This window comes from Trichoderma atroviride, chromosome 7 (genome assembly GCF_020647795.1).
Source record: "Trichoderma atroviride chromosome 7, complete sequence".
NCBI lineage: Eukaryota > Fungi > Ascomycota > Sordariomycetes > Hypocreales > Hypocreaceae > Trichoderma > Trichoderma atroviride.
In genome coordinates, this window is record NC_089406.1 from 2,996,760 (window position 1) to 3,021,907 (window position 25,148).

The window sequence follows — 25,148 nt, forward strand, 5'->3', positions numbered from 1 at the left end:
TTCGGATCTCTGAGTCAGCCGTTTCCCTTTCTTTTTTTCTCTAGCAAGGGCGAAGGTAGGCGTGATTAATGTCTCGGATCGAGTACGTACGAGGCTTGTGAATGTCTCGGCTTTTAGGAGCGACATACAGAGCCGGTTTTCTCTCTCTCGAGGTATTTAGACAGACCGGTACGGCTATCGCTGGGTTTTGTGGTATTACTTGAGCTCTTAATGTTTTTTTCTGGGAGTTAATCTTCCGATGTAGTACGTAGTATTGACTCGGTGGTTTTTGTGTGTATTTTAAAGAGCTTAAGGTGTCCTTGTTGTCCTTATCAATGGTGGTGGTGGTCCGACTATGCGGTGCAGGTGTGTTACATTTATTACCTGTACCGGGTTGTTGTGAGACAGTGTTGACTGAGTGAAATTGAGGTGCAGATAGATTTCTTGTTAATACCTTGTAGGATTACTTGATCTTTGATTACAGAGATGTGTTTGCGTCTCAATAATTGGATGGGAGTCCTTTCGGCAACAATGCGCAATTAGGCATGGAGCTTTACGTGGACTTACACGAGCTTGCACAGCGCCAGGCAGATGCGTGGATGTGGAAGAAGAAACGTCGTCCCTTACAGTGGACACGTCCCTCATCTTTACCGCCCATCTGCCGCATGGGGGAGGCTAACCGGCTCAGTAGCCGATGGGATTGGCCCCCGGCTTATAGAAAAAGAGGAAGCGTACATCTAGCTCAGTGCAGGGAGTGATACACCTGCCGTGCTCCCTTGCGAATAACAGGTAATAAGGCAGCTTTACCCAGTCGTCACAGAGGAATTGACTGAGACTGCTGGATCAATGCAGGAGGAGTTGGCTAACGGCAGTTGTTGAGAGGCTGGGCCGTGCGACCTGGGGAGAAAGCAGGGTCTTTTCCGTAATCTGTCTTGAGACGACCCACGATTTATTCCTCGATTCCCGTCCTCTCTCTCTCTTCTCTTTCTTCTCATCTCTATGTTATCTAATAAGGCCTTTATTTCTCTTGCTGCCTTTAAATTTTTGCCCATCTTTTACCCATTGCCTTGCCAATATCTCAAAAATGGGTGCCAAGTCATACAAACCCAGCAAGGCTCAAGCAGACCTCGTCCCTAACCAGCTGAAGGATCTCCCAATAGCCCTCACGGCTGATGAATGCAAAGGCAAGACTTACATCGTCACTGGTGCTAATGGAGGCCTTGGCTATGAAGCCACCAAGCACCTCGTCCGCCTTGAAGCTGCCAAAGTCATCATCGGCGTGCGCAATGCGGAAGCTGGCCAAGCTGCAAAGTCAACAATCGAGGGAGAGCTGAATCGCAAAGATGTAATCGAGGTGTGGGATCTTGACTTGGCCTCGTACGATTCTGTCAAGGCCTTTGCCAAGAAGGTCGAAAGCCTGGAGCGGATTGACGCGCTCGTTTTGAACGCGGGCGCTTTGATGTCGGCGTGGGACGTGAAAGAGGGCAACGAGTCCAGCATCACCATCAACGTCATGTCCAATTTTCTGCTGGCCGTGTCGGTCCTCCCGCGCCTCCAGGCTATTGCGAAGCAGCATGAGATTAAACCGCACTTGGTGGTTGTCGGCTCCGTGAGCGGGCTCTTCACCGGCGAACAGGTCAAGAAGTTTTCCAAGACGGACATCTTGGATGACTTGAACAACCAGGCGAAATGGAAGCGCGACATGCCCGATCGCTACGGCGTGTCCAAGTTCTTGGAGCACATTGCCGCGCGAGAACTGGCGGCTCTTGTGCCAGTCTCTGAAAGCGGCGTCGTCATCAACGTCGTTGATCCTGGCCTGTGCAAGACTAATCTGACTCGGAATGTGAGCTTCCTCGATCGTCTCAGGGGCTGGCTCGCCAAGGCGGCAATGGGACGGACCGCCGAGATGGGTAGCCGGACGCTGATTCATGGCATTGCGGCCACCGAGGAGAGCCATGGGAAATACTTGACTGCTTGTGAGATTCGAGAGTAAGTCTGCCGCTTTTTTTTTTTTTCACGCATCTCTTGTATGGGCTTATATCATTTCATTGGCTAACTCTGTGTGTTCTTTCTGCTTTTTAGGGACCATATTCCTGAATGGATGACGGACGAGTCGGGCAAGGTGCTACAGAAGCAGATTTGGGTAGAGCTTGCTGAGAGATTGGACAAGATTCAGCCTGGCGTGGTGGCTGCTGCTATCCAGAACTAAAATTGTTCATGTTCTCCCGATGGGGTCTTGTAAAACTGTGTCCCCCTTTGTATGAGAATGTTGAGTGTTTGACACAAACGTTACTACTGAAATGGAGACATCTTGTCAGATGAAGTGCGATAAGATTGAGACCATATGCGCATCGCGTAATAATGCCTACCCGTACTGATAATAGCTGAAATTTGTTACTGAGTGACCAGAAAAGAATCCCCAGATCGACGTAAGATGCGTGCTAGTCTTGTTAAGCTATAGTCTTGAAGGCTGTAGTTGTGAATCCACGTGTGGTGAAGTGACCCATCTTTCTTAGATCATGTTGGCTGTTTCGTAACTCAAACTCGTATTGCTTGCTTCTCTGCTATAGAGCACAGTAAAGCCGTTGCTGGATCAGTAATCTACGTCTATTTACTGGATTTACTTGTGCAGCTGGGCCAGTTTCGTAGCTGCGCCCGCTCAATACGCGTACGCAATCGAGCCATTAGATATTGAGACAAGTACTGTATCGTCTACTTCTATCGTCTACTGGAGAAACTTTTGTACAAATAAACAGTAGAGAAATTTGGTACTTTTTATTTATTGACCATCCAAAATCTTCACCTTATTACCTGTAAGCTTAGGTGTTTGTATGTAATGACTGAGAATCAACTTTGATAAAAGAGGTAGGATCATGGGGGAAACGGTTCACCTCTAAGCATTAGTAGTTGATATCGTTAATTCTACGCTTCGAGCTATACAGTATAAATTTGTAAAATGTAAGCTGTGCCGGCTGTGGTGCCATATACTCCAAGCTCTTTAAAGTTTCCAAATGAGCATCGACGTATACTCCCTGGACAAACCATGTATAGATACCAAATGCCTTACCTAAGAAAAGGCAATCTTGGCTGGAACCTTAGGTTTCAAAAAATACTCAGATGTGCGTCATCTATAAGCATACGTACATCACTGCACTACGCCTCCACAATTGCTCCGCATCATATCGTGATCTCACCCAAGCATTCAGAAAAGTGACTGAAACTGTGTGGAATCGCAGGTAAAAGTGTTTTGACAGCACCTCAAGGTGGGACTCTGGCCACGCAACCCTTCTTTAGAGCGGCTGAGGCTGTGCAAGCCTGGCTGCGCGGTTGAAATAGCGCTGCAGCTGTGCCTGTAGTGGTGTGTGGCTGAGCACAGGGGAGGGAGGCCCTTGTCTTTGCTCTAAAGCATCACGAATAGAATTGATGTGATACTGCCTGTTCTTTGCTTCAATTGCATCAAGCGATGCTCTGGACAGGTATAGAAAAAACCTCGGACGAGCTTTTGAGCTTATATGCCTGGCTTGGGCGTTATTTGCGGCCTGAGCAATTGACTTTTTCATCCTAATTGAGGCCATCACGGTGCACAATTCATCGGGAACGTGTACTGTTTGAGCTGCGATACTGACACGGTACATATGATGCCACAACTGCCCAACCGGGCAATGAAGGTGCGAGATAAACTCCGCCAGAGACGCTAAAAATACAGTGCCGGGGGACGGCTATGCAGATACCCGCCCAAGCTGCCTCTTTCAAGCAGCTGCTGGTAGCGGCAAGCGCCCGCCCCCACACAGGAGCTGAGGCGATTTCCAGCAGGCTGCCTCAAGCGACAAGACAAAAACATCAATCCATCCCCTTTGAGCGATCCTTACTGCTGGGCTTTGTTCTGTGCTTCTCTTTCTGGTCCTAACAATCCGACAGCATCTCTCCTCAGGACTATTCTCATGCGTATGTCTAGCTGCAGCCCGCTCCATTGAGCTCTACCGGTCTCGCGTTTAGCGCATTCCTTGGCCGAGACACCAGCAAACCGCCGGATGCCAGCGCCACAGGCCTAGCATCAACATGTCCTCGTTCACTCCCAATGAGCGCCAGCGCAGAATCGTTCACTTGTCGCAGCAATGGGGCGTCGTCCTGCCTCCAGTCCCGGCGCCGTTGTCGCGGCCGATGCAGCCGCCCTCGTTTCGGACAGCCGCAGATGACGAAGTCGCCGAGGGTCTCGTCCAGCGCCAGGCCGCCGACTCGGCCAAGACGCGCCCCAAGAGCGGCCTAAGCCGAGCATTCTCCTCGAGCAATCTGAAAAAGGGTAAGGGCTGGGACGCAAAGGACGTCCTCGATGTCTTGGCGCAGTGGATTGCCAACTCTGGCTCCCCGGGCGTGGCTGAGGCCCTGATTCTGAAGCTGACCTCTGTCGGCGTCGACTTGACGGGCTCGCAGCAGCAGAAGGGCGGCATTCTGAGCAGGAGGAAGAGCCTGGACGGCTTCGATGGTCGATCCCAGCTGCTGCGGTCTGCGGTGGAGAGGAACTTGATGGACATGGTGAGGGTTTTGCTTCCTCATGCCGATTCTCTCGCCCTCGATGCGTCGCTCCCGGTTGCCATTCGCAGTGGCAATACGCAGATTGTTGAGAATCTGCTGAGGTACGGTGCTAATGCATCACGATTGACCGATGCACAAACTGCCTTTCGCCAGGCGTGCTCAATTCCTGGTCTGTCTGGCATCGTCAGCCTTGTGCTTCAGTCAGAGGGTCGACCTCCAGCAGCCCTGGTATCAGACGCCATGATTGACGCCGCGAGGGCTGGAAATCTACAAAGCGTCCTCTATCTTAGCCGCTCGATAGCAGATGGGAATCATAAACAAGCTGAGGCGTTGAGGCAGGCTGTTGATATGGGACGCAGGGATATCGCAGTGGCCATCATCATGGGAAATCAGCCACCACAGCGACCAGGAGTAGATAATGCTTTCCAAGCTGCCTTCGAACATCCATCAATGAACCCGGACACAAAATTAGAATTTGCGGAACTCTTGCTTTGTGCTGGGGCTGGAGGAGAATTCTTATCCCGAGCTCTCGAGCTGTCCTGTGAAACCCAGTTTTACGACATGGCCAACATGCTAGCCATGTATGGCGCCTCCATTGAGTCTAATGATGCTTCAATGCTCAAAGGTGCTATTGCTCGTGGGCAGCTGGATCTGGTGAATTCGCTTTTGCATGATAGGACAGCGCTCAGCCCCCCCGCTGCATCGAGCTGCGTCTCGGCGATTCCAAAGCAGGCTGCAGCTGAAGTTCGCTATATGCTGCTTTGTCTTTTGCTTAAAAAGGGTGCCAATGGCGATGCCCTCAACCAGGCTCTTATTGACGCGGTTGAGGCTGGCGATGTAAACTCAACCGAGCTGCTTCTCAATCCTTATTTCACCACGGCGCAAACCAACGGTGCCAAGCCTCTGAACGGCGGACGCCACGCGGTAGCATCTGTCGATTATCAAAATGGACGAGCGGTTTGTGCTGCTATTATCCAGTCAAACATTGAGCTGACACGAAAACTTTTGGCTGCGCGAGCTTCGGCCAATACACTGGCAATCGCCTTTCCACTTACAATGAGACTGTCCGGTGCAGATCGATATCATATCGCCGAGGTTTTTCTCAAAAGATCATTGCCAGCAGCAAGCTTACATGCTGCGCTTCAGGATGCCATCGGTGAGGATAGATCGAAGAGAGACGGGGCACTCATCAACCTGCTCCTGCAACACGACGCCGATGTAAATTTCAACAAGGGGGCTGGACTATCCTCTCTCATTGCACAAAAAGACGTGAATCTTCTAGTCCCGTTGTTGAAAAAGGCATCTCCACAGACAGCAGCAGCACGAACACACGACGTTATGCGAGTCGACGACCATAGAGCGAGGTTTGACATGATGGTGTTGTTGTTTCAAGCAGGCGCTGCTTCTGGTGCAGTTGAAATTGCAACTGCACTGCTGGAAACCTTGAATGAGAAGCCCGTTGATATGTCACTTCTCCAGCTGTTGCTTCAACAAGGCAATGCGGATGTCAACGCTTTGGATGGCGCAATAGCGACCAAGGCCACTCAGAATCCTGACCCCAAGGTGTTGGAATTCGTGATCAACCTGGGTAAACCTGCTGGTAACACGATTACCAAAGCACTACAGTGTCTTGCTTCAATCGCCCCATCTGAAGGGAAAACATCCAAGCTACGAGTGCTGCTGCCAAAATCTGAAGGAAAGGAAGAATTAAACGGCATCCTTGCTCAGGAAGTACAGTTTCTTGCGCGAGATACCGGCCGACAACAAGCACCGCTTACCACTCTTGAGATATTGTTAGAGTCAGGGGCCGATCCGAACGCGTATAAAGCGGCCTCTCTGTGCCATGCGGTTATGGGAGGCAAAATCCAAATTGTCGATCTCTTATTTGGCCCCCAGTGCCGTTTGAACCAAGCTTCTTTGGGGTATGCGCTGCCTCACGCGCTGAGACTACAAGATGCGATGAATAGGTTGACGTTGGCAAAAAGATTGGTTGAGGCTGGAGTCTCCCCACAGGAAGTCAACCGAGCATTGATACATGCAATCAAGACTTATCCCTCGGATTTTGGCTTGATACGAACCTTGGCAAGCAAAGCTGATACTGCGGACGGCGAAGCTTTGTCCCTTGCGATATCAAAAGAGTCTGTAGATGTGACGGATATTTTGCTCACAGCTGCCAATCACTCAATGGACAACAGAAGCTTGGCTTTGACTCGCGCAATGGATATAAAAAACCGCCCCAACAGGAATACCTTGTGCCAGCGCCTTTTAGCGTATGAGATATCCCCTACTGCAGCTTCGAATGCCCTGCTAGTTGCTGCTCGTGAAGGCGATGTCAAACTTGGCGATATTCTCATGTCTCATGGCGCGAGTATGTCGCAGAACAACGGCCAAGCGGTTATAGAAGCATGTCGCGGAGGATCTGTCGAAGTGTTGAAAGTCCTGTTGGGAACAGACATGACTGTGAATAACACGACTCTAGAAGAAGGTTTTCAAGCAGCTACTGAGGTTGGAGACTTGAGTAAACGAGCCATGATATTCGAGCAGATTCTCGGCAAAGGGCTCAGAGGGGAGCTCGTTGACGCGCAGCTAGAATCAGCGGCAAGATACGGAGAAGATGGACAAGCCCTGTTGAGGGTGTTGCTAGTTGCCGGAGCGGACCCCAATTATGCCAACGGCGAGGCTGTCGTAGCGGCAACAAGAAGTGCTTTTATCAAGAACTTAGAACTCCTTCTTGGACTTTGGGGTGAAGGTGATAGTCAGGTAATACAGCCCCCCCTTTTCACGCCCTGATGTTTTGACTTTGACTAAACGCATGACCTTTGCAGAAGAAGGCATCTCCCCCTACACTTGTCCGGGCGCTCAAAGCGTCCTGGAGTCTTAATCGCGACACTCGATATCTCATAATCCAAGATCTGATGAAAGCGGGTCTTCCCGTTGCTGAGGATCTGCATATTACATTGAATGATGCGGTCAACGAAGAAAATTCTGAGGATAGATTGGTAAAACTCTTGTTAGAGTACGGCGCTTCTCCTTTAGCCAACGGATGCAAGACTTTAATCGACGCCGCAGAAAAAGCGCTTTCGTCGTCACTAGCCCTCTTACTGGAGATTGATATTCCTCAATGCGATATTGACATGGCCTTTAGCAATTCCTTCAAGGCTGAAAAATTCGACGCTTGGTTTACACAATCTGGATTAGAGACGGCAAATATGCTTCTTGACAAAGGGGCAACGGGTGACGCTTTGAGTGAAGCACTTGTTCGAGTCATGAAGAGCTCTGGTAACCCAGAACTTACTGATCAGTTCTTCAACGTCCTCAGTGCTCATGATCCAGATGTTAATTATCAGCAGGGAGAACCGTTGCGATTGGCTGCGTCTCAAGCAAACATTGACTGGACTCACAGACTTCTTGCTTGCCACCCATCCACGGAAACCCTCACGTTTGCTTTTCACTGTATATTTGATACTGAACTTACTCAGGACTTTGTCTTGGAACTTTTCCAAATGTTTGCGGATTATCACGAAGGAGATGTCCGTGTCGATGTGATGGCTACACGTGTTGGCCATATGCCGGTGCTCGGGAGGGCCATTTCGCAATATCCTCGCTCTTCAACCATTTTGACGACGTTATTAGATGCAGGATACTACTATGACCAATCTATGCTCTATAAGCTTCATCCAGAAATTGAAGAGGAAGAAGAGATGACACTTCTTACTTGGGCCATTGCACAGCCGCAAAAGAAAGTCAGTACTGCTCTGATTCAAATTTTGGTGGAACGAGGAGGTAAGTGAACAACAATAATATTTATTACCGGTAGCTGAACAGCGCTGACATTCACTGCAGCCAAGGTGAACATTGGAACCAAAATCTCAGGAACAACGCCCCTTATGCTGGCTGTGCGAGAGCGTCGCCCAGACATTGTAAAGATACTTTTACTAGAGGGGGCCGACGTCGATGCCATGGACTTTCTTGGGAGAACTCCAATGGCAATGGTTACACACCTGAGTGGTGAAGTTGCTATTCAAATGATGTCCAGTCTCCTTGCCGCAGAGCCGTCAAAGGATGACGGGTCGCTGCATAATGCCGCCAGAGACCTCAACCTCGCGGCGGTCAAAGTTCTTATGGAAGCAGATCACGATCCTGATTTTCCCAGTCCGCTTCACAACGGTCGAAGCGCCCTTGGAGAAGTTTGCTTGCATGGGGCTGATGCTGGGGATATGACACCAGAACGAGAACGAAGGATGCAGAAAGTCATGACTTTCTTGGTGGATGCCGGGTCCGATTTATCTATTAAGCTGGATGGCAAATCTATACTATACCTTTGTTTCGACTCGACAGACCCGGTAGCCACGACTCGCGCGCTATTGAAGAGCGGTATGTGGAAACACATCAACAAGCCGTCCAACCAGTATGCAGACGAGACATTTGTATATTCACCCACGACGTATGTAACCAAGTTTATGTCGTCACACGATGCCCGAGATGAGCTCCTCTCAGTTCTTCGTGCCAGCCGCGCAACAGATGTATACTATGCCAAGGAAGGCGCACAGCCTGAAGGAGCCGTCGGGCTACCAGAAGACATGGAGGTTCGAGAACGCATTCGAAAAGCCCGCTCGGAGCGGCTAGTCGAAGAGTCACAGGACTTTGCCATGGCAATGGCCAGGAAGCGAGAAATCGCCTCCGTGGATCAACAAATACAGAGTCAGAGGGTAGAGATGGAAGACGCGCGCCGTAGAAGACTACAGTCTGAGGATCTTTCTTCCATCAGAGCCAAGGCACAGCTCGAAGAGAGCCTCGCAAATGACGCCTTCAAGCGCCGCCTCATTGAGCAGCGAGCCGTAACGGAAGCTACGCTTGCAAGCTCACGGGCCCTCGCAGCATCCGACCTCGAGGCCGAAGAAGCGAGACAGCGCAAGGCGCTCGAGTGGGAGAATAAGCTCAACTCGGAGCGAGCGGGTAATGCGCGCGCGCTCATCGAGATGCGCATCGGCGAGAGGGAAGAACTGGAGCGCATTGACGTGGCATCTGAGTCACGCATCCAGAGAAGACTGGAGGCGCAGAGGAGGCTGGTTGAGAGTCAGGACAAGCTGGCGAGGAGATTGGGGGATGCGCCGACGGCACCGGGGGACCCTAGGAGGCAGATTGGGTATGTGACGGAGCTGAATTGAGACTTTTGAATAACAGGGGGAGGAAACTGCTTTCTTGCATTCCGTTGGGCGTAGGGAATTTTTCTTTTTTTGAGATTCTTTACTTTTTTGGGGAAGCGAGCGTATTTGGATTGTGGGTATGACTTTCATGAAGTGTTTGGTTTGGCATTCGATATACCTAGTATTGCTTATTGGATTAATTCCATGGTTGCTTGATTGTGTTTTTATAATATTCTTCGCTTGAAATACAGCTACCTTTATTCCAAAGTTATCTGTATCCACACGTAAATGTTGGTCGAGTGCCTTGTGATCCATCGCTTTCACTTACCCTTGACGTTATTGCTTGTAATCAGCGTATACGCACGTGTAATACACAGATCTCCGCAATAATGAATCATTTTCTATAAGAAAATGGTCATAAAAGTGTTGATTGTCAATCCTTATAGTGAAATTCATCATATAATAGCCATACTCTAAGCAAGTTGTTATATAATTACTCCTACTCTATCTTATTCCTATACCTAATAAATCATTCGCTCATTCAAAGCCATATAAATCCATTCAGCAAGTTCAATCACTTCAGCTTTTCCTAGTCATCTTGATAGAGTCTGCACCCGTCTCAACAACTCTAAATGCATCTGCATTGGCATCGCCATCTCCTCTGGCTGCCTTCTCAAAGGCCTCCTCGCTCCTGTCACAGATTGTTTCTAAATCTTTATCATTTAGAATTCCGTCTCCACCAGATGCTTCGTAGACTTGGCCGTCCTTTAATAGCAAAGCTCGTAATGTTTCAGGATCCAAGTCTTCCTCTTTGTCGTTGAGTTTTTGGCCCATTGTCTTGAATCCGCCTTTGCGGATGACGAGTTTCTCCAATCGTCGCTTGGCATCCGCAGATAGCAATAGAGATTCTTCGACGGTGCCCTTTGTGGCTAGGCGGTAGACGATGACCGGCCGTGTTTGACCAATACGATGGGCTCGATCTTGGGCTTGCAGATCTTGCTGGGGGGTTGAAATCGCTGTCGAAAAGAATGACAGTGTCTGCCGATGCAAGATTTATACCCTGGCCGCCTGCTCGAGTGGACAGCAAGAAAATCTTGTATTCTGGGTCGGTGTTGAACAGTCGGATGCTCTCACGTCTATCAGCTTGAGCAATGCTGCCATCGATACGGCAGGCTTTCCATCCTCGCAGCTCTGCACAATAATCTTCCAAAATGTCAAGCTGCGTGGTAAATTGCGAGAAAATGAGCACTTTGTGGCCATTCTCGAAGAGATGATTGAGTAGCCTGTCGAGAAGAAGCATTTTTCCTGATGCTGTGACAATTGTCTCATCAACGGGAGTGTCTGTCGCCACGGCCCATGGATTATAGAAATTGTGTGGGCTATTGCAAACAAGTCGCATTTGGGCTAGAGGATTTCCCAGTTTCTTTCGGGCAATTTGTTTCTCTATTAGTTGGTTAGCATCCATACAATCAAATTGGTTTAAGGGAAAGCATACTGGCCAGTTCCAAGCTTTGAGCTAGTTCCATGTCCTCTGGAGTCATAGAGTCTGTGGATTTGTCCTCTTCCTCCTCCTTGGCCATCTCATTGGCTAGCTTGGCTTCAAATTCATCATCCGACATCTTTTCTTCATCAGAGTCGGCTTCTTTATATGATTGATTAGCCTGTCGACGGCTGCGTACGCTCAAGGGCGTTGATTGTCGACTAGACTTTGCACTTTTCGTTTCCGACTTGATGGAAGTTGGAGGGCTCTTGCGCTTCTGCGATGGAGTTGAAACGGGGTCGGGCTTGGCATTCTTAGAGGGCCGTCCCGGTCCTCGCTTGCCCATCATCAGACTAAAAGCATTAGTTGCGGGAGACGCTGGCCGATCTTGAAGTTTCTTTCTAGGGCTTTCTCGAACGGGTAGCGAAACTTGCTTGTCATTACTGCCACTCTTCTTAGTCGTGGATCTTGTTCTTGACGAGGCTCGAGTCGATGTTTGAGTAGATGCCCGAGAAGTAGCCTTGCTCTGAATCATCTCCACCGCTTTATCCTCCAGATATGACCTGGTATCAATGTTTTTGTTGGAAAGCACATTGTACAAATCTGTCTGCTCCTTGGTCATGGGGGCAAACAAGACATATTCTCTTTTCTTGGGCAGGTAGGCGGCGACATCTTGCTTAACACGTCGCAGTAGAAGTGGTTGCAGAATGAGGTGGATTTTCTTGACCAAATCCTGCTTCATTTGGTCCTCAATGAACTGCTGCGTTCCTTGTTCATCTTCCAGTTCCGAAAAGTCGAACCAGGATTCGAAAGCTTCCCAGTTGGTAAAGATGTTTGGCAGCAAAAAGTGCAGCAACGACCAGAGTTCCTTGAGATTGTTCTGCAAAGGTGTGCCGGTGATTAGGAGACGAGTAGCTGATGAGAATTGACGGAGATGTTGAAATAATTTGGCGTCTGAATTCTTCATACGGTGGCCTTCATCCTGTTGCAAAGTATTAGTCGCTGATCTTAAAGCTGAAGAAGAGTGAGAAAAAAGCACTTACAATGATGATGAACTCCCAATTTATACGCGACAAGTTGTGATGGTCATTAATGACCATTTCGTATGACGTGCACACGACGGGGAATTTTGCAGTAGGCCGGCCAGACTTGAGATGGCTCATGATATTTTTCTGAAAGATGTCTTCTCTTTGGGCCTTGTTTCCGTGATACATGACGATTGGTATTGACGGCACCCACTTGTGGAACTCGTCCATCCAATTTGAAAGCGTGCTAAGAGGTGCCACAATGAGATGCGGGCCCAAATATTGTTCCTGTTCTCGAAGAAGAGCAATCAACGATATTGTTTGTATAGTTTTTCCTGCGCAGGGTTAGAAAATGTGCATGAATTTGTAAGAAGACGAGAGAGACGTGTCACTCACCAAGACCCATTTCGTCAGCCAAAATTCCACTCATGCCTTGCGAGCAGATCTCATACATCCAGGTCAGTCCCTCTAGCTGATACTCTCTCATTGTGCCGCCAACCATGCATTTTGGCTGCGCAGCCATCTGCAAATTGTGCTCGCCGAGCTTTTTGCCGTCCAGGCTGCTTCCAACCCGACCCAAAACTTGCGTCTTGTTGGTGAGAATGTCGCTAAAGGCTGCGCTCTTCTGCAAGAGCTCGTCAAGCTCCCGTGCCTTGGCCTCTCGTTCAGACTTTGTCTCGGCCTTCTTCTTCTTTCGCTGCTTGATCAAGGCAGCACGGCGCTTCTCTTCCATTGCATTGTTGGAAGATCGTGCTCTCGCTTCCTCCTTGATGATGTCTTCATCAACGAGCCCAACATCGTTCTGGTCGTCGAAGGGATCCGCAGGCGGCGAGCTCGGCGCGGTGGTGGGCGCCCTTGAGTTGGACATGATGGACTCAACCTCTGACGCCGAGGTATTGGCCATGATGAACGATGATGCTACAAAAATACACTTTTCAAAAATTGAATGACACAAGAAACAAGGATTGCAAGCAGAAAAGACTGTCCAGTGTGTGAGGCCAGATCCTGTCCGGTGCAGCCGAGTAGCCAAGAGTTCACGGCCTGCCAGAAAGCGTCATACAACGGAAGCGCGCGTCAAGCATCCAAAGAGGAAAGGAAAAACGATTGAGATGTGCGCTTATGCAGGAACAAGACAGGAAGAAAACGTGATCCAAAATTGAGGTGTGCCAGCATATATGATGAAAAGAAAGTGACCAATCGCACCGCAATCCCGATGCTTGATTCACTCACCGTTCCCTCAGATCGATCTTAAAAAAAAAGAGGGCGATTCGTGAAGGGCGATGCGACCGTGACGTAGAGAACGCGAAAGAGTAGCGGGATCACGTGCCTGTGCGCGTTAAGTGCCTGTTTCCGTTCTGCCTGCTCTTAACAGTTTCGCGTTTTATCAAGCATTCGGCTCGCCTGAGGCTGGTGAGGCGCCACAGCAGAGCATGCGCCACAAGAGAATCGAAACGAAGCTCTGCCCCCTCCATCCCACCATCATCGACCCCGCTATAGAAGGAGAAAAATAAGAGCATAATCCTACCTGTAAGCATGCAGTGGAGGTTTTCGGGATTATTCAAGGATGACATTGAATGATTAGGCTGTGATTGGGCAACTGTCAGATTTTATCAATGTAGGCAGTTAAAAGAAGGTAGTAGTAATCGCTGTAGAAAGAATATCCATGCCATGACTTGCAGCAAGTAAGAATTAAGCGCTAGTCGCGGACATATTTTTCGTAGTGACTCAAAATTGTTCGACAACTCTCAACTCCACTCCACTCATACAACACAAAAACATATAAAACAAGACACGAGAAGCCCGCACACCTGCACGGCTTCGTCCCTCCCCGAAACGCAAAGCTGTTCCTGCGTCGAGCCCTCCGCTCCTTTCAGAGCACCCGGTCATTCCAGCGCATCATCATCCCGACTTATTCTCCTCGCTCCAGCTCCATCATCGCAAGAATGTCTGCCCTCAGCTCCCAAAAGTACACTCCCACCGAGGAGGCCGAGATCCAGCAGTGGCTCACCACCTCCGAGCGCCTCAAGTCCGCCGACAACAAGTCCGAGATCCTCGAGACGCTCAATGGCCACCTGTCCAGCCGCACCACGCTGCTCGGCAGCAAGCCCAGCAAAGCCGACGTCGCCATCTACGAGACCCTCGCTCCTATTGTTTCCAAGTGGACGCCCGAGGAGCGCACTGGCGAGAAGGGATACCCCAATATTGTGCGCCATGTTGATTTCGTCCAGAACGCTGCCGTCTTTGGCCTGGAAGTAAAGGACGAGCAAAAGGTCGCGGTTAACCAGGACGAGGTCTTGTATGTCAAGCCTCCCGTTGATGCCAAGGCCGAAAAGGAGCGTCTCAAGAAGGAGAAAGCTGCTGCTGCTGCCGGCACTGGAGGCGGCGAGGCCACTATCGCCGACCGCACCAAGGAAAAGGCAAAGGAAGTCGTGGACAAGGCCAAGGAAGTTGTCGGCGGGGCTAAGGCCGCTGTGGCCGGCGGTGCTGGCGGCGACAAGCCCAAGAAGGAGAAGAAGGAAAAGGCTCCCAAGCCCCAAAAGGCTCCCGCTGCCGCCGCTCCCCTGTCCCCCAGCCTGATCGACCTTCGTGTCGGCCACATCCTCAAGGCCATTAACCACCCCGACGCCGACTCCCTCTTCGTCTCCACCATTGCCATGGGCGACCCCGCCGGCGAGGACACCTCCGAGTACGAGGGCCAGATCTGCCGAACCGTTTGCTCCGGCCTCAACGGCCTCATTCCCCTCGAGGAGATGCAGGGCCGCAAAGTTGTCGTCGTGGCCAACCTCAAGCCTGTCAAGATGCGCGGCATCAAGTCCTGCGCTATGGTTCTCGCCGCATCGCCCAAGCTCAAGGAGGGCGAGGTTGACGACCACAAGGGCCCCGTTGAGCTTGTCACTCCTCCTGAGGGCTCCAAGGCCGGTGAGCGAGTCTACTTTGAGGGATGGAAGGGCGAGCCTGAGGGTGTTTTGAACCCCAAGAAGAAGATTTGGGAGATGTTCCAGCCTGGATTTACTACTACTGACAGTCTTGAGGTTGCTTTTGATGCCAGTGTCGTTGAGCAGCTGGGCAAGAAGGAGGTTGGCAAGCTGGTTACTGAGAGTGGTGGCGTCTGCACAGTCAAGACTCTGACGGGCGCTGTGGTTCGGTAAATAGATTCATGTAGAAGCTGACACGATAAATTATAAATGAATTACTGTACATGATTCGAGTCCATTGCGAGGAGTGGTCGCAATATCTTCGTTTGTTTGTTTTAATATGTATTTTGATTTTGTTGTTGTTTCATTCATGGCCAGTCCATGACGATAGGCTGTTTTTATGTAGGTATATAGCATCCACGAGCCACTCTCGTGATGCATTCATCTGTCCCCTTTATGAATCCTATCATACATATATCTTGTATACAATGTCGCTTATAAATGCCCACCCCTTTTATCTTTCAAAACAAACTCCATCAAGCACATGATTGAACTCCGTATTGATGCACAAAATGTCAACGCCACTCCTTCCTTGCCCCCTGCTCTTTCACCTTTTTATATCCAAAACACCCATTTTTCATTATACATTGTCGCAGACCAAAAATAGTAGAGATACTCAATAATACTGGCGCCATTTATGAGAAGAAGTACTTGCTTTCTCTCAAACGCTTAACATCAAAGTCACCCTTCTCGGGAACCTTTGGGATAGTCAGCGGCAGCCAAACGGGAAGAGGCATCTTCTTCTGCTTGCGAGCAGAAGCCTTCGGTTTCGCAATGTGAGCCTCAAAAAACGATGTTTTCATCTCATCCATGAGGCGCTTAGTTAGCTCTAGGATTTCAGAAGACGTCTCAGATTGAGCCTCCATATCCTCATCAACAACGCTGTTAGCCTCGTCTTCTGATATGGCGCCCAAGCCAATATCTTTAGCATCTTCGTGGATGTCCATGTCGACCTCAGCGGCCATCATGTCTTCATATATCGAAGCAGGGGTGACGATTTGCTGAGCAGCCTCAAGGTCCCAGGGATTGCCAGAGAGCTTCAGCTGGTTACGCTTGTGTTCGAGAAGAAGCTCTTCCTTTGGAGAAAGATTGCTCTTCTTGCGCAGTTCTTTGATCTTCTTCGCTACTGGGGTATCGGGGTCAATCTTCGCAAGGTAGATTGATCCTTGGTGGCGAGCTTCAAACTCAGCGCCCAAGCGGCCTACTACATCCTCTTCGTGAATTCGGATGAAGGCCTCGCGCAAGACTTCATTCATAACGTCGAGATCTCCGGCATGTGTCCAGAAGGAATCGTGCACTGCGGCAAAATCGAGTCCCCGATCGTTGCATTCCAGGGCTGACAGTAACATGTGACTAGCATCCAACGAGTGGATGAAGTTAGGGGGAAAGCCCTGAAGCTGCTTCCGCCTATTGACAGGATCTGTTTGGTCGCTCATAGGGTATATGACAGCCTGAAGACATGTCTTGATTTCTCGTGCTGTAGTCTTTCGGTAAGGTTGGACGACAGGCATTTTGAGGGGTGTTGTCCAAACGACGGAGGACCGAAACTGCTGAACGAGATCATCAAATTCAACCTTTTTGCCGGAAGACGGCTTTGCCTTGGATCTGGAGGAGCGAGGGGTGCTTCCCTCACCTTCGCCGTATGAATCCACGATTTGCTGTAGCTGGGCTGGAGTCAGGGCGCGGCACACACGTCCTCCAATCTCTCCAAGCCAGTATTGAATGTCGTGAGCACCTCGGAACATGGTTGCAAGAGCTTGAAAGACCTGTTTGGCGATGTATGTGGACAATAGCAAATTAGGAATCTCGCACTCTTTTCCTAGGTTAGGATACAAAGCGTCAATTTGCTTGCAGATTTGCTTCTTCGCTCCCGAGAATGTAACGCCGTATACGTTTGTCATCACAGTCTGCTTAACGACCTTGCGAGTGATCTTTCCGTCTAGCGCTTTGGCAAATGCATTCCCGGCCTCCAAGTCTTTGGCGATCGCTTCCTTTACTAAATTTGCCACGGCTGAATAGACATCGGCGGGTCTCTCTCCAGGCTCCAAGTTAACCTGCTTCGCTCCCCATGTATCGCCACCGAGAGCGGCATAGTGCTGAAGTCCATTGCAAGTGCCGTCTTGGTGGACCGGAAGATTCGAGACAAATTTTGTTGGATCGGGGAGTTCGAGCGCAGCCTTCAGTTCGAAGCACGCAGAAAGACATTGCCATGGGTCCTCTCCCTTGAGCCACCATCGGCTGCCTTTCAGAGGATTGGTCGCCGAGTCGATGATATTAGCCACGTTATCATTTGCAAAGGCCTCGCGCTCGTCGAAGCTAGCTTTATCCAGGCCATAAACGTTGGCGAGATGAATCTTCAGCCACCGCAGGCCTCTGACGCCCAGTTCTTTGCCCTTGGCAAATTTGAGAATGGATCGCGCATGATCGGCACCCATGTGATTCAGGTAGGTCGGCATTGGATATGCTCGCCCTCGGTAGTCGACATTGTGTGGGAAGTATATCGTCTGATTGCGGAATGCTCGTGCAATCTCCAACTGCAAATTCATAAAACAGCGCTGAGAATGTAAACCAGATCGCTCGTTTTCAATCGCTTTGACGGCTCTAATCCAAGACTTTCGTGCTAGAGGATCTGCTGAAGAATCTGGTTCCGGGGGAACGTCAAATTTCGGATGCAGAGGTGGTATGTTTGCGATTTCTTCTCCACTGTTCCAGGCCTCCATCATAACATTCAGAGTATCCTTATTAATCACCCATGCCGTTTTACCCAGCACATCTAGGCCCTTGAATACCTGTTCCATATCTCCGCGTTTAATCGCTGCGGTGCTGTATAGCTTTTGCTCGATATCGCCTGGTTTAACACGGACAAAGCTAGTCTTGCAATCCAGGAATCCGCCTTCAGTGAAGGAAGACCAAGGCTTGGGCTCGACCACCATGGGTAGATGTTTGGCAATGAAGTCGCCGACAGGTTCTCGCTTAAGCTGTTCAATCAAGTGATTGTTGAAAAACAAGGCTCCGACTTTTTTGCCTTTTCGAAGTAGTGTCTGATGGCTGAAAGCAGGTTGGTATTGGCTAATCAGCTCTTTGGATGTCGAGCTCTCTGCCACAACGTTGATCTTGGCTGACTCTATCAGCATTTGTAGCAAAATCGAGCCGACCTGGGCTTTGATTTGCAGAGTCCAAGGGTTCTTGCTGTTTTCCTCAAGGGTACGTTCCTGTTCTGCTGTATCGAGTAGGGGCGTCTTGATGTCTTCGCTTGCTTCTGCCTTGTCTTTGGATTTATCTCCGACAAACTTGAGTTTACGCTGTCGTCGAGCTTTTCTCTCAGCCAATTCTTTCTGATACATTTCGGTATCTTCCTGAACGGCTTTTGCAATGTGGGTAATCAACCGGCTGATGGGAGTACCCTTCTCGACACCTAGAACAGTTCCAATATTGATGACGGAGAGAATTGTTACGGCTGCCAGACGCGCTGGGTCACCCTGCTGGATGAACGGGCCATAAATGCACCTTGTTAGATCCCAGTCTGATTTTGACTTCTTTGCCTCGGATTGTTCAATCAGTCTCAATTCCTGCGCGATGCGGGTTTCCATGGCACTCATCCACGACGCCATGTTCTGTGACATGGAACCTTCTTTTGTTGATGGCGCCAAGGCTGTGCTAACACCCCGCTTTTGCAAAGTCTTGTTATCAAGCCGCCATTTCTCAATAGCTGAGCTGATTGAATCTCTTTCCAGCTGAAGTTGTATATCCATTTGGTCAGAATGAGGAAGCTTCGAAATATCAACCTCTTGAAGTCCCAGTAAGAGTCCTAGGCCTCTCTTCAATGTATTGAGTCCCTCGCCTCGTTGTGGTGTTGGGATTAGCTCCGGGGCTACTGTCGAATCTGCAGATTGGCTTAAGTCGGTAGTAAGAGCAGGTGAAGCGTCTGCCTCTTGAAGGTTGTCGGACATGAGCGCCATATCTTCCAAACCCCCTTCATCTGCCGCAAAGTTGTAAGTTGGGCAGATTTCAGTGATGACTGCAAGATCCTGATCGCTTAAGATTTCGTCCATGCTAAGGACTCGTAGTCCCGCTTCGTCTGGGGCCATGCCCATATATCGTTTCACTAGGCGGTCTAATCTGGCGCCTCGTTCGGAGAGAAGGGACGCCTTTAACATGCAGGCAATCGTTTCGGCCGTATGTGGCAAGTTCTTGCTTCTGATTTGAAGCTCGTACCATTTGTGGAGCTGCTCAGCTTGGCTTCGGTCGGGATTCGTTCGCATCTGACTGAGGGATGCTCTCAGATATTTGTTGTTAAGGATGATTCGTTCTTCGTCTGATATCGATCCCAGGGAGCTGAGGCGCTTCAAGACTAGAGCAGCTCTTTCCAACTTCCCTACTTTGATGCACGCATCAAACACCATGAACATGTCCTCTGGCTCTCCCGGGATGCCGTATGTGTTCATCTTGGAGGCAGGCTTCGGAGGGCCAGGCTCAGGAATTGTCAGAGGAGAGGATGGGTTGAAGGGGCGAAGCTCGAATGGGGGTGGTGGCGCCTGGAAAGGTGGTATTGACGGGTTTGGGATGTGATTATATGGCATTCCCTCCAGCTTGAAGTCGTCAACAGCTGTGGCGAGGGTTCGCTCGTGAGAGCCGAAGCCAAGATCCAGCCCTCGACGCCATGGTCGCAAGTGCTTTGCTGTATCTCCTCGCGGGCTGAGAGTCGATATGCAGGCTTGAAGAGCCGGGAGCCTTGAGGCTCGAATTGATCTCAAAGCAGTGGCATGATGTATCGAGGCGCTGCGGCCCGCGTGCCTCGGCAGCATTTTGAAATGCAGGGATATCAATCGCACCGTCAGTGAAGACGGTCGAGATATACACAAGCAAAAGGGCAACTGGAGAAGAAACAGGCAACCTCCAGCATGAAAAGAAAACAGAGAGAAAACGGGCTGGCTAGGAACGAAATGTTCCTCCAGTATCGAGTTTGCACGATAAGAAGTTTCATAGTAGTGCGCCACCCCACCGAAGCTGCCAAAAAGATTTTCTCGCTCACATTGTCCGCCGCATATGATTGGCTGAATTGACCAGTTTGTCACGTGGAGATGGCGCTTTTGAATGGCAGCCCCACCAACGCCACCGCGGGAGCTTTTCTGTAGAGCCAAGCGCTGCCGTATCCGGAAATTTCACTTGTGCAGCATCGTCTTCATCTTCAGCGGGCTTCAGGAGCAGAGATGATTACTCGCCCGGTGACTGCGGCGCTGGGGTGCTGCGGCTGTCGAAATGCCATCCTGAGGGCTGTTTCGTCCAGGCCACTGCCGGCCATTGGACAATCGGCGGCGCGGGGAATGAGACCAGTGCCCGGCGCAATACTGCGAACTTTTCCGCCAAGCAAGCAGTTTGGGACCGCTGCGCAAAATGCCAAAGACGCACAAGCAAGGCCAGATATCGAGCAACAGATAATCGAGGAGGAAATCGATGACGACGCTTTCGATGACGACGACCCTGAAAACCCGTGGTTTCTGGATGTTGAACCGCCCAAACATGCTCCGCTCCAGCACATCGCTTCGCTGCCAAAAGTGCCCGAAGGCGCTCCTCATCTCCTCGAGCCGATGATAAAATACGTACACGAAGACATGGGACTGGACGATTTGACAATGCTGGATCTCCGCGACCTCGATACACCTGCTGCGCTTGGCCCCAATCTCATCATGATTTTTGGGACAGCGCGAAGTGAAAGACACTTGCACGTTTCTGCAGGTCGCTTTGTACGATGGCTTCGAAGACATCACCAAGTGGGCGCCCGAGCGGACGGCTTGATTGGGCCAGGGGAACTCAAGACGAAGCTCCGCCGGCTGAGGAAAAAGGCAAAGATGCTTGGTACCAACACTACAATCTTGCCTGGCGCCGACAATGGCATCTCAACGGGATGGGTCTGTGTCAATTTTGCGACGCATGACCACGGAGTACAAGAGTCTTCGAATTTCGACGACAGTGGGCGGTTTTCAGGATTTGGCGCCCCGCTGACGGGATCAACCGTCGTCGTGCAATGTATGACTGAGTCGAGGCGGAACGAACTTGACTTGGAAACGCTTTGGAGGGGCATATTGAAGCGGAACCTCGAAGAGATGCAGAGAGTGAGGGGAAAGACGACATCGGACCCCTCAGAAATTGAGGCTTTGGTCTCATCAAGAATCCAATTGCCCGACAACCCTGCCGCCCATCAGTGGCAGAAACTAAAACTAGCTTCTCAACAACAACGCCAGTTTTCAACCATGGCGCGACGCCTTCAAGCTCGTACTCAGCGTAGTGAGTCTCAGGCGACTGCAATTCATTCTGAAACTCTAGTAACAGAAGATCAGCCGGGTACCCCTTCCTTTGATCTGAATGCGCTGCGACGGCACATACACGATTTCCAGGTAGCTGGAACTCCTGTAAGCCAAGAAACGATTCAAAGTCTCATCTCCGCAGTATTTCAAGCCCCAGCAGCTGGGGGAGACACAGCGTCAGAGAGGCTAGCTCTTGTAGATCAGCTCAATCTGGTAGCTGAAGAGCGTGGAATTTCCGTCATCTCTCAAGAGTGGCTAATTACGCTCATTGAGAGCATCGTCACCTCTCCGGCATACGGTGAAGAGCTGCAAGGCGCACTAACAAATATCGAATATCTTCTATCCAACAGAAGAGGAAATATCTTGAGTAATGAGCAAGTTTTGCGGCTCATGACAGCGTATGCGCATCAACTCGACTGGGACAGATTCTGGAACGCTTTCCGCATACCATCCCGGTTTCAAACGCCTCGATCGCCGGAACTCTATGAGCTTGCCTATCGCGTCTTGGCGTCCACTGGCGATAGAAAGCTGTGCACCGATGCTTTGCGCTGGGTGTATCCCGAGATGCTCAAGGAAGAGCCCAAAATATGGCCTGTCGGATCACTTTACATGTCATTGAAAGCATGCATTCTAGTTGCGGACCCGGGCGCCGAAAGTTTGCTGCATCATCCTCCACCACAAGATTCACTGGATGTGTTGGGCCAACGGCAGCTGATGCATCGAGAATTTCTGCGCGTCTTGAGAGAAGTTGAAAATTTGCGGCACCATCACGCTGGAGAGCAGGCCAGAGCACATAGAGCGGAGGCGCTACGCAAAATATCTGGAGAGATGCCGTCTAACCATTAGAATGATTGATGCATGTTTAACATGAATACATATATATTTGCGGGCATTACGATGTAAGATTAGGAATATAAAAGGGAATGAGATCATGTAACAATAAATACTACTCTGAAGGGATTCATAGCTATGCGAATTTAGCGCTTCCATTGACTTCTCACGTTTTATACATGTACTATAGAGCCACCCGTATATACTAAAATTTGACATGATGTATATCTGCACATCTAGGTACGAGGCGGAAAGAAACCCTTTTATTTTAAGTGCTTGATTCTAGTGCTCTATAGCTGTGACTGTGAGGCTTCATCAACGCTCTTCAACGCATCACGAAGCAATGGCGCAACCTGCTTCCTGCTTGCCGACAAATCTTTCTGTCTCCACGCCTTTCTCTTACCACCATCACCATCCAGTAACCCATCTTTCCATTGTTCCAGTTGCAATCTCTTGGCAATAGCTGGGAAGTTATTCGTGGCAACCACTCCTCTATCCGTCATTCCCCAAACCAGAAGATGACGCTGGAACTCCCCGCCTGGATTTGCCGTGGTCATGACGCTTGCCACGTCGAGCTTCCTTTCTTTCGCCCACGCAGCCAGTTCGTCGATGAAGACGCTGGGATTTTCGGCCTTTTCGAGCAAGTAGTCGAAATCTTGGACGACGCAGCTGATGCCCAGCTTGAGGCCTGATTCTTCCCACTCTTTGTAGTCTTTGCGGAAGATGTCGTAGAAGCTGAGCTGTGCGATGTCTTCCTTTACAGCTGTGATTTCCTGGAAGAAATTGGTTTGGCTAAATTGATGAGACTGAATTTTTGTATGGAGGTATTCCACTGCACTGATATCTTTTGGCTTTACTTTGTGCTCCTCCTGTAAGTCAAGTGTGTCTATGAGAATAGGCGCAAGAGCTAGCTTCGCAAGGTTATCGTCCTCAGCGACGGTAGCGTCTTCAGTCTCCAAAGAGGGCAGCGCATCCCAAGCCGCGCGGGACTCGTCGATGATGAGGCTCATGCAGCTTCCGCAAGGCTCGATGAGACGCGGCTTGACATCGCGGCTGGTGACCCCCTCATCGACGTGGTGGTCAATGCAGCCAATGACCCGGGACTGAAATTTCTGCAGTTTACCCGTCAAGGCGTTGTGGTCCACGAGAAACCAGCGCGTGTCTTCGGGCTTCAGATCAGGTAGCTCGGACAGCGTAAGAATGTCGGCGGGAGAGAGTCCAGAGCGCTCTAAGACGGCCGTCATCTCTGTTCGCAGGATGAGGTCAGACCTGGGGATGTTGGAGAGGGGGATGTGTAGGGCGTGAGGCGACGAGTTGGAGCGAAGATATGCCAAGACGACGGCGGAGCAGAGAGAATCGAGATCTTTTCGACGGTTAGCCAGCGGTTCATTTGAAGCAAAGGGAGCATATGCCGTTCATCCGTACCTGCGGATTCATTCCCAATGATGAAGGTCAAGGGCCCTGATCTCTGGGTTGGAGGCGCCGTCAAGGCAGCACGGGCGGCAGCTAAGAAGCCTTTGAGAGGCTGCCTAGGTGGCATCTTATGTAGTATTCAATGATGATATGATAGAAGCCGCCGGGTGGGTAGAGGAAATACGATCTATTTTGTTATTCGAGGTTTGACAGGGTAAAGCATGGCAGTAATTGAAGAGGTAAGTAGTTCGCTACCTACCTAGTAGGTAGTGGGTACTAATGTAATGATATAGGTCTACTATGTACCTACCCAGGGGGTTTCCTGGACAGGGCCGCTGAAAGGGTTGCTGCAAGATTTTTACACTTAACAGTTGTTGGAATCAGTGAACCTCCCTTACAAAGGGGCCTACTTTCTTTACTAGAATAGGACCTGTTTTTTAGGGACTTCCTGTTAAGAGCCTAAATTTCTAAAGACAGCACTTAAAAAAACAGGTTCTGAAGTTATTGTTAATATATTAATTTTACTATAAATAAAAATATTTAGTTTTGTAAGGAAAAATAATATTTTAATAACTTTTAATAACTTTAATAATTTATAATAACTTTAATATTAAATTTAAAAATATAAATATTATTAAAGTTATTTAATTTAATATTTTTAATACTATTTTAAAATAACTTATTTCCTAGATTTTATATATTATTACAAGGTAAAATATTTCTAAGAGATAAATATATTTAAGTTTTATTTTTTGTTAAAAAAAATAACTTTAAACTAATTATCTAGTATATAATTTATTATACAATTGTTAAAAATACTTGTAAATTATATAAATTTAGTATATTATATCAAAGTAACATATTATATAATAGTAACTAATTATTACTATACCTAATTAAATTTCTTTTCTTCTTCTTTTTTCTTCTTCTCTTTTATTATAAGGGAATGTAATAATTAACAATTGACATTCTTCAGTTACATGCGTTAATAGGGGGACCTGTATCGATACCATTTATGTAAAACATATGAGTATCATAAGCAAATAGGGATATCCTTTCCCTACCCAAGTAAATCCAGTTATCATGTAAGTGGTATATCGGCTGCAGTGTCTTATCGCAATGCTCCCATGAAGATTTGTAACGAACCATACACTAGATAGTTAGTATAAGGTAGATTCCTAAGGGATAAACCTAGTAGATAATTCTAGGTTTATATTAGTGGAGTGGTTAGGAAACCTAATAGGTAATATAGGTAATAGTAAATAATATTACTAGATGGTAGAAGTATAGAGTGTGTTATAATCTTAATTTCATGTTAATAATTAGCTATTTAAGTTATTTAAATAAGTATAAAAAAGTAAACTTATATATTTAATCTAGTTATATATAATTATAGTTATAGTAGTAATTACTATAGTAATTACTAGGATAGTGTTAATAAGCGCAAAAGTAATTACTTA

The 25,148-nt window shown here is 49.0% G+C and overlaps 7 protein-coding genes across 7 annotated transcripts; 4 read left to right on the plus strand and 3 right to left on the minus strand.

Annotated features, from left to right (window-relative positions):
- The first annotated feature begins 607 nt into the window (after window positions 1-607).
- On the plus strand, window positions 608-2,530 carry TrAtP1_012987 (uncharacterized protein). The gene is made up of 2 exons (XM_014088660.2): window positions 608-1,968; window positions 2,062-2,530. The coding sequence occupies exons 1-2, from the start codon at window positions 1,064-1,066 to the stop codon at window positions 2,186-2,188; spliced, it is 1,032 nt and encodes a 343-aa protein (XP_013944135.1). The 5' UTR covers window positions 608-1,063; the 3' UTR covers window positions 2,189-2,530.
- Window positions 2,531-3,762: 1,232 nt separating this feature from the next.
- On the plus strand, window positions 3,763-10,044 carry TrAtP1_012988 (uncharacterized protein). Its single transcript, XM_066115751.1, has 3 exons — window positions 3,763-7,272; window positions 7,338-8,295; window positions 8,356-10,044. Exons 1-3 carry the CDS (start codon window positions 4,039-4,041, stop codon window positions 9,678-9,680), a joined length of 5,517 nt encoding a protein of 1,838 aa, XP_065971851.1. The 5' UTR covers window positions 3,763-4,038; the 3' UTR covers window positions 9,681-10,044.
- A 46-nt stretch (window positions 10,045-10,090) lies between these two features.
- On the minus strand, window positions 10,091-13,406 carry TrAtP1_012989 (uncharacterized protein). Its single transcript, XM_014088662.2, has 4 exons — window positions 12,561-13,406; window positions 12,183-12,499; window positions 11,155-12,121; window positions 10,091-11,102 (listed from the first exon to the last, which is right to left on the minus strand). The coding sequence occupies exons 1-4, from the start codon at window positions 13,066-13,068 to the stop codon at window positions 10,450-10,452; spliced, it is 2,445 nt and encodes an 814-aa protein (XP_013944137.2). The 5' UTR covers window positions 13,069-13,406; the 3' UTR covers window positions 10,091-10,449.
- Window positions 13,407-14,107: 701 nt separating this feature from the next.
- TrAtP1_012990 (uncharacterized protein) lies at window positions 14,108-15,313 on the plus strand (the record flags this gene model as incomplete). The annotated part of the gene is made up of 1 exon (XM_014088663.2): window positions 14,108-15,313. The coding sequence occupies one exon, from the start codon at window positions 14,108-14,110 to the stop codon at window positions 15,311-15,313; it is 1,206 nt and encodes a 401-aa protein (XP_013944138.2).
- A 461-nt stretch (window positions 15,314-15,774) lies between these two features.
- TrAtP1_012991 (uncharacterized protein) lies at window positions 15,775-19,944 on the minus strand (the record flags this gene model as incomplete). Its single annotated transcript, XM_014088664.2, has 1 exon — window positions 15,775-19,944. One exon carries the CDS (start codon window positions 19,942-19,944, stop codon window positions 15,775-15,777), a length of 4,170 nt encoding a protein of 1,389 aa, XP_013944139.2.
- A 368-nt stretch (window positions 19,945-20,312) lies between these two features.
- Window positions 20,313-22,507, plus strand: TrAtP1_012992 (uncharacterized protein). The gene has a single exon (XM_066115752.1). The coding sequence runs from the start codon at window positions 20,350-20,352 to the stop codon at window positions 22,288-22,290; it is 1,941 nt and encodes a 646-aa protein (XP_065971852.1). The 5' UTR covers window positions 20,313-20,349; the 3' UTR covers window positions 22,291-22,507.
- Window positions 22,508-22,516: 9 nt separating this feature from the next.
- TrAtP1_012993 (uncharacterized protein) lies at window positions 22,517-24,065 on the minus strand. The gene is made up of 2 exons (XM_014088289.2): window positions 23,701-24,065; window positions 22,517-23,638 (listed from the first exon to the last, which is right to left on the minus strand). The coding sequence occupies exons 1-2, from the start codon at window positions 23,813-23,815 to the stop codon at window positions 22,566-22,568; spliced, it is 1,188 nt and encodes a 395-aa protein (XP_013943764.2). The 5' UTR covers window positions 23,816-24,065; the 3' UTR covers window positions 22,517-22,565.
- Window positions 24,066-25,148: the final 1,083 nt, after the last annotated feature.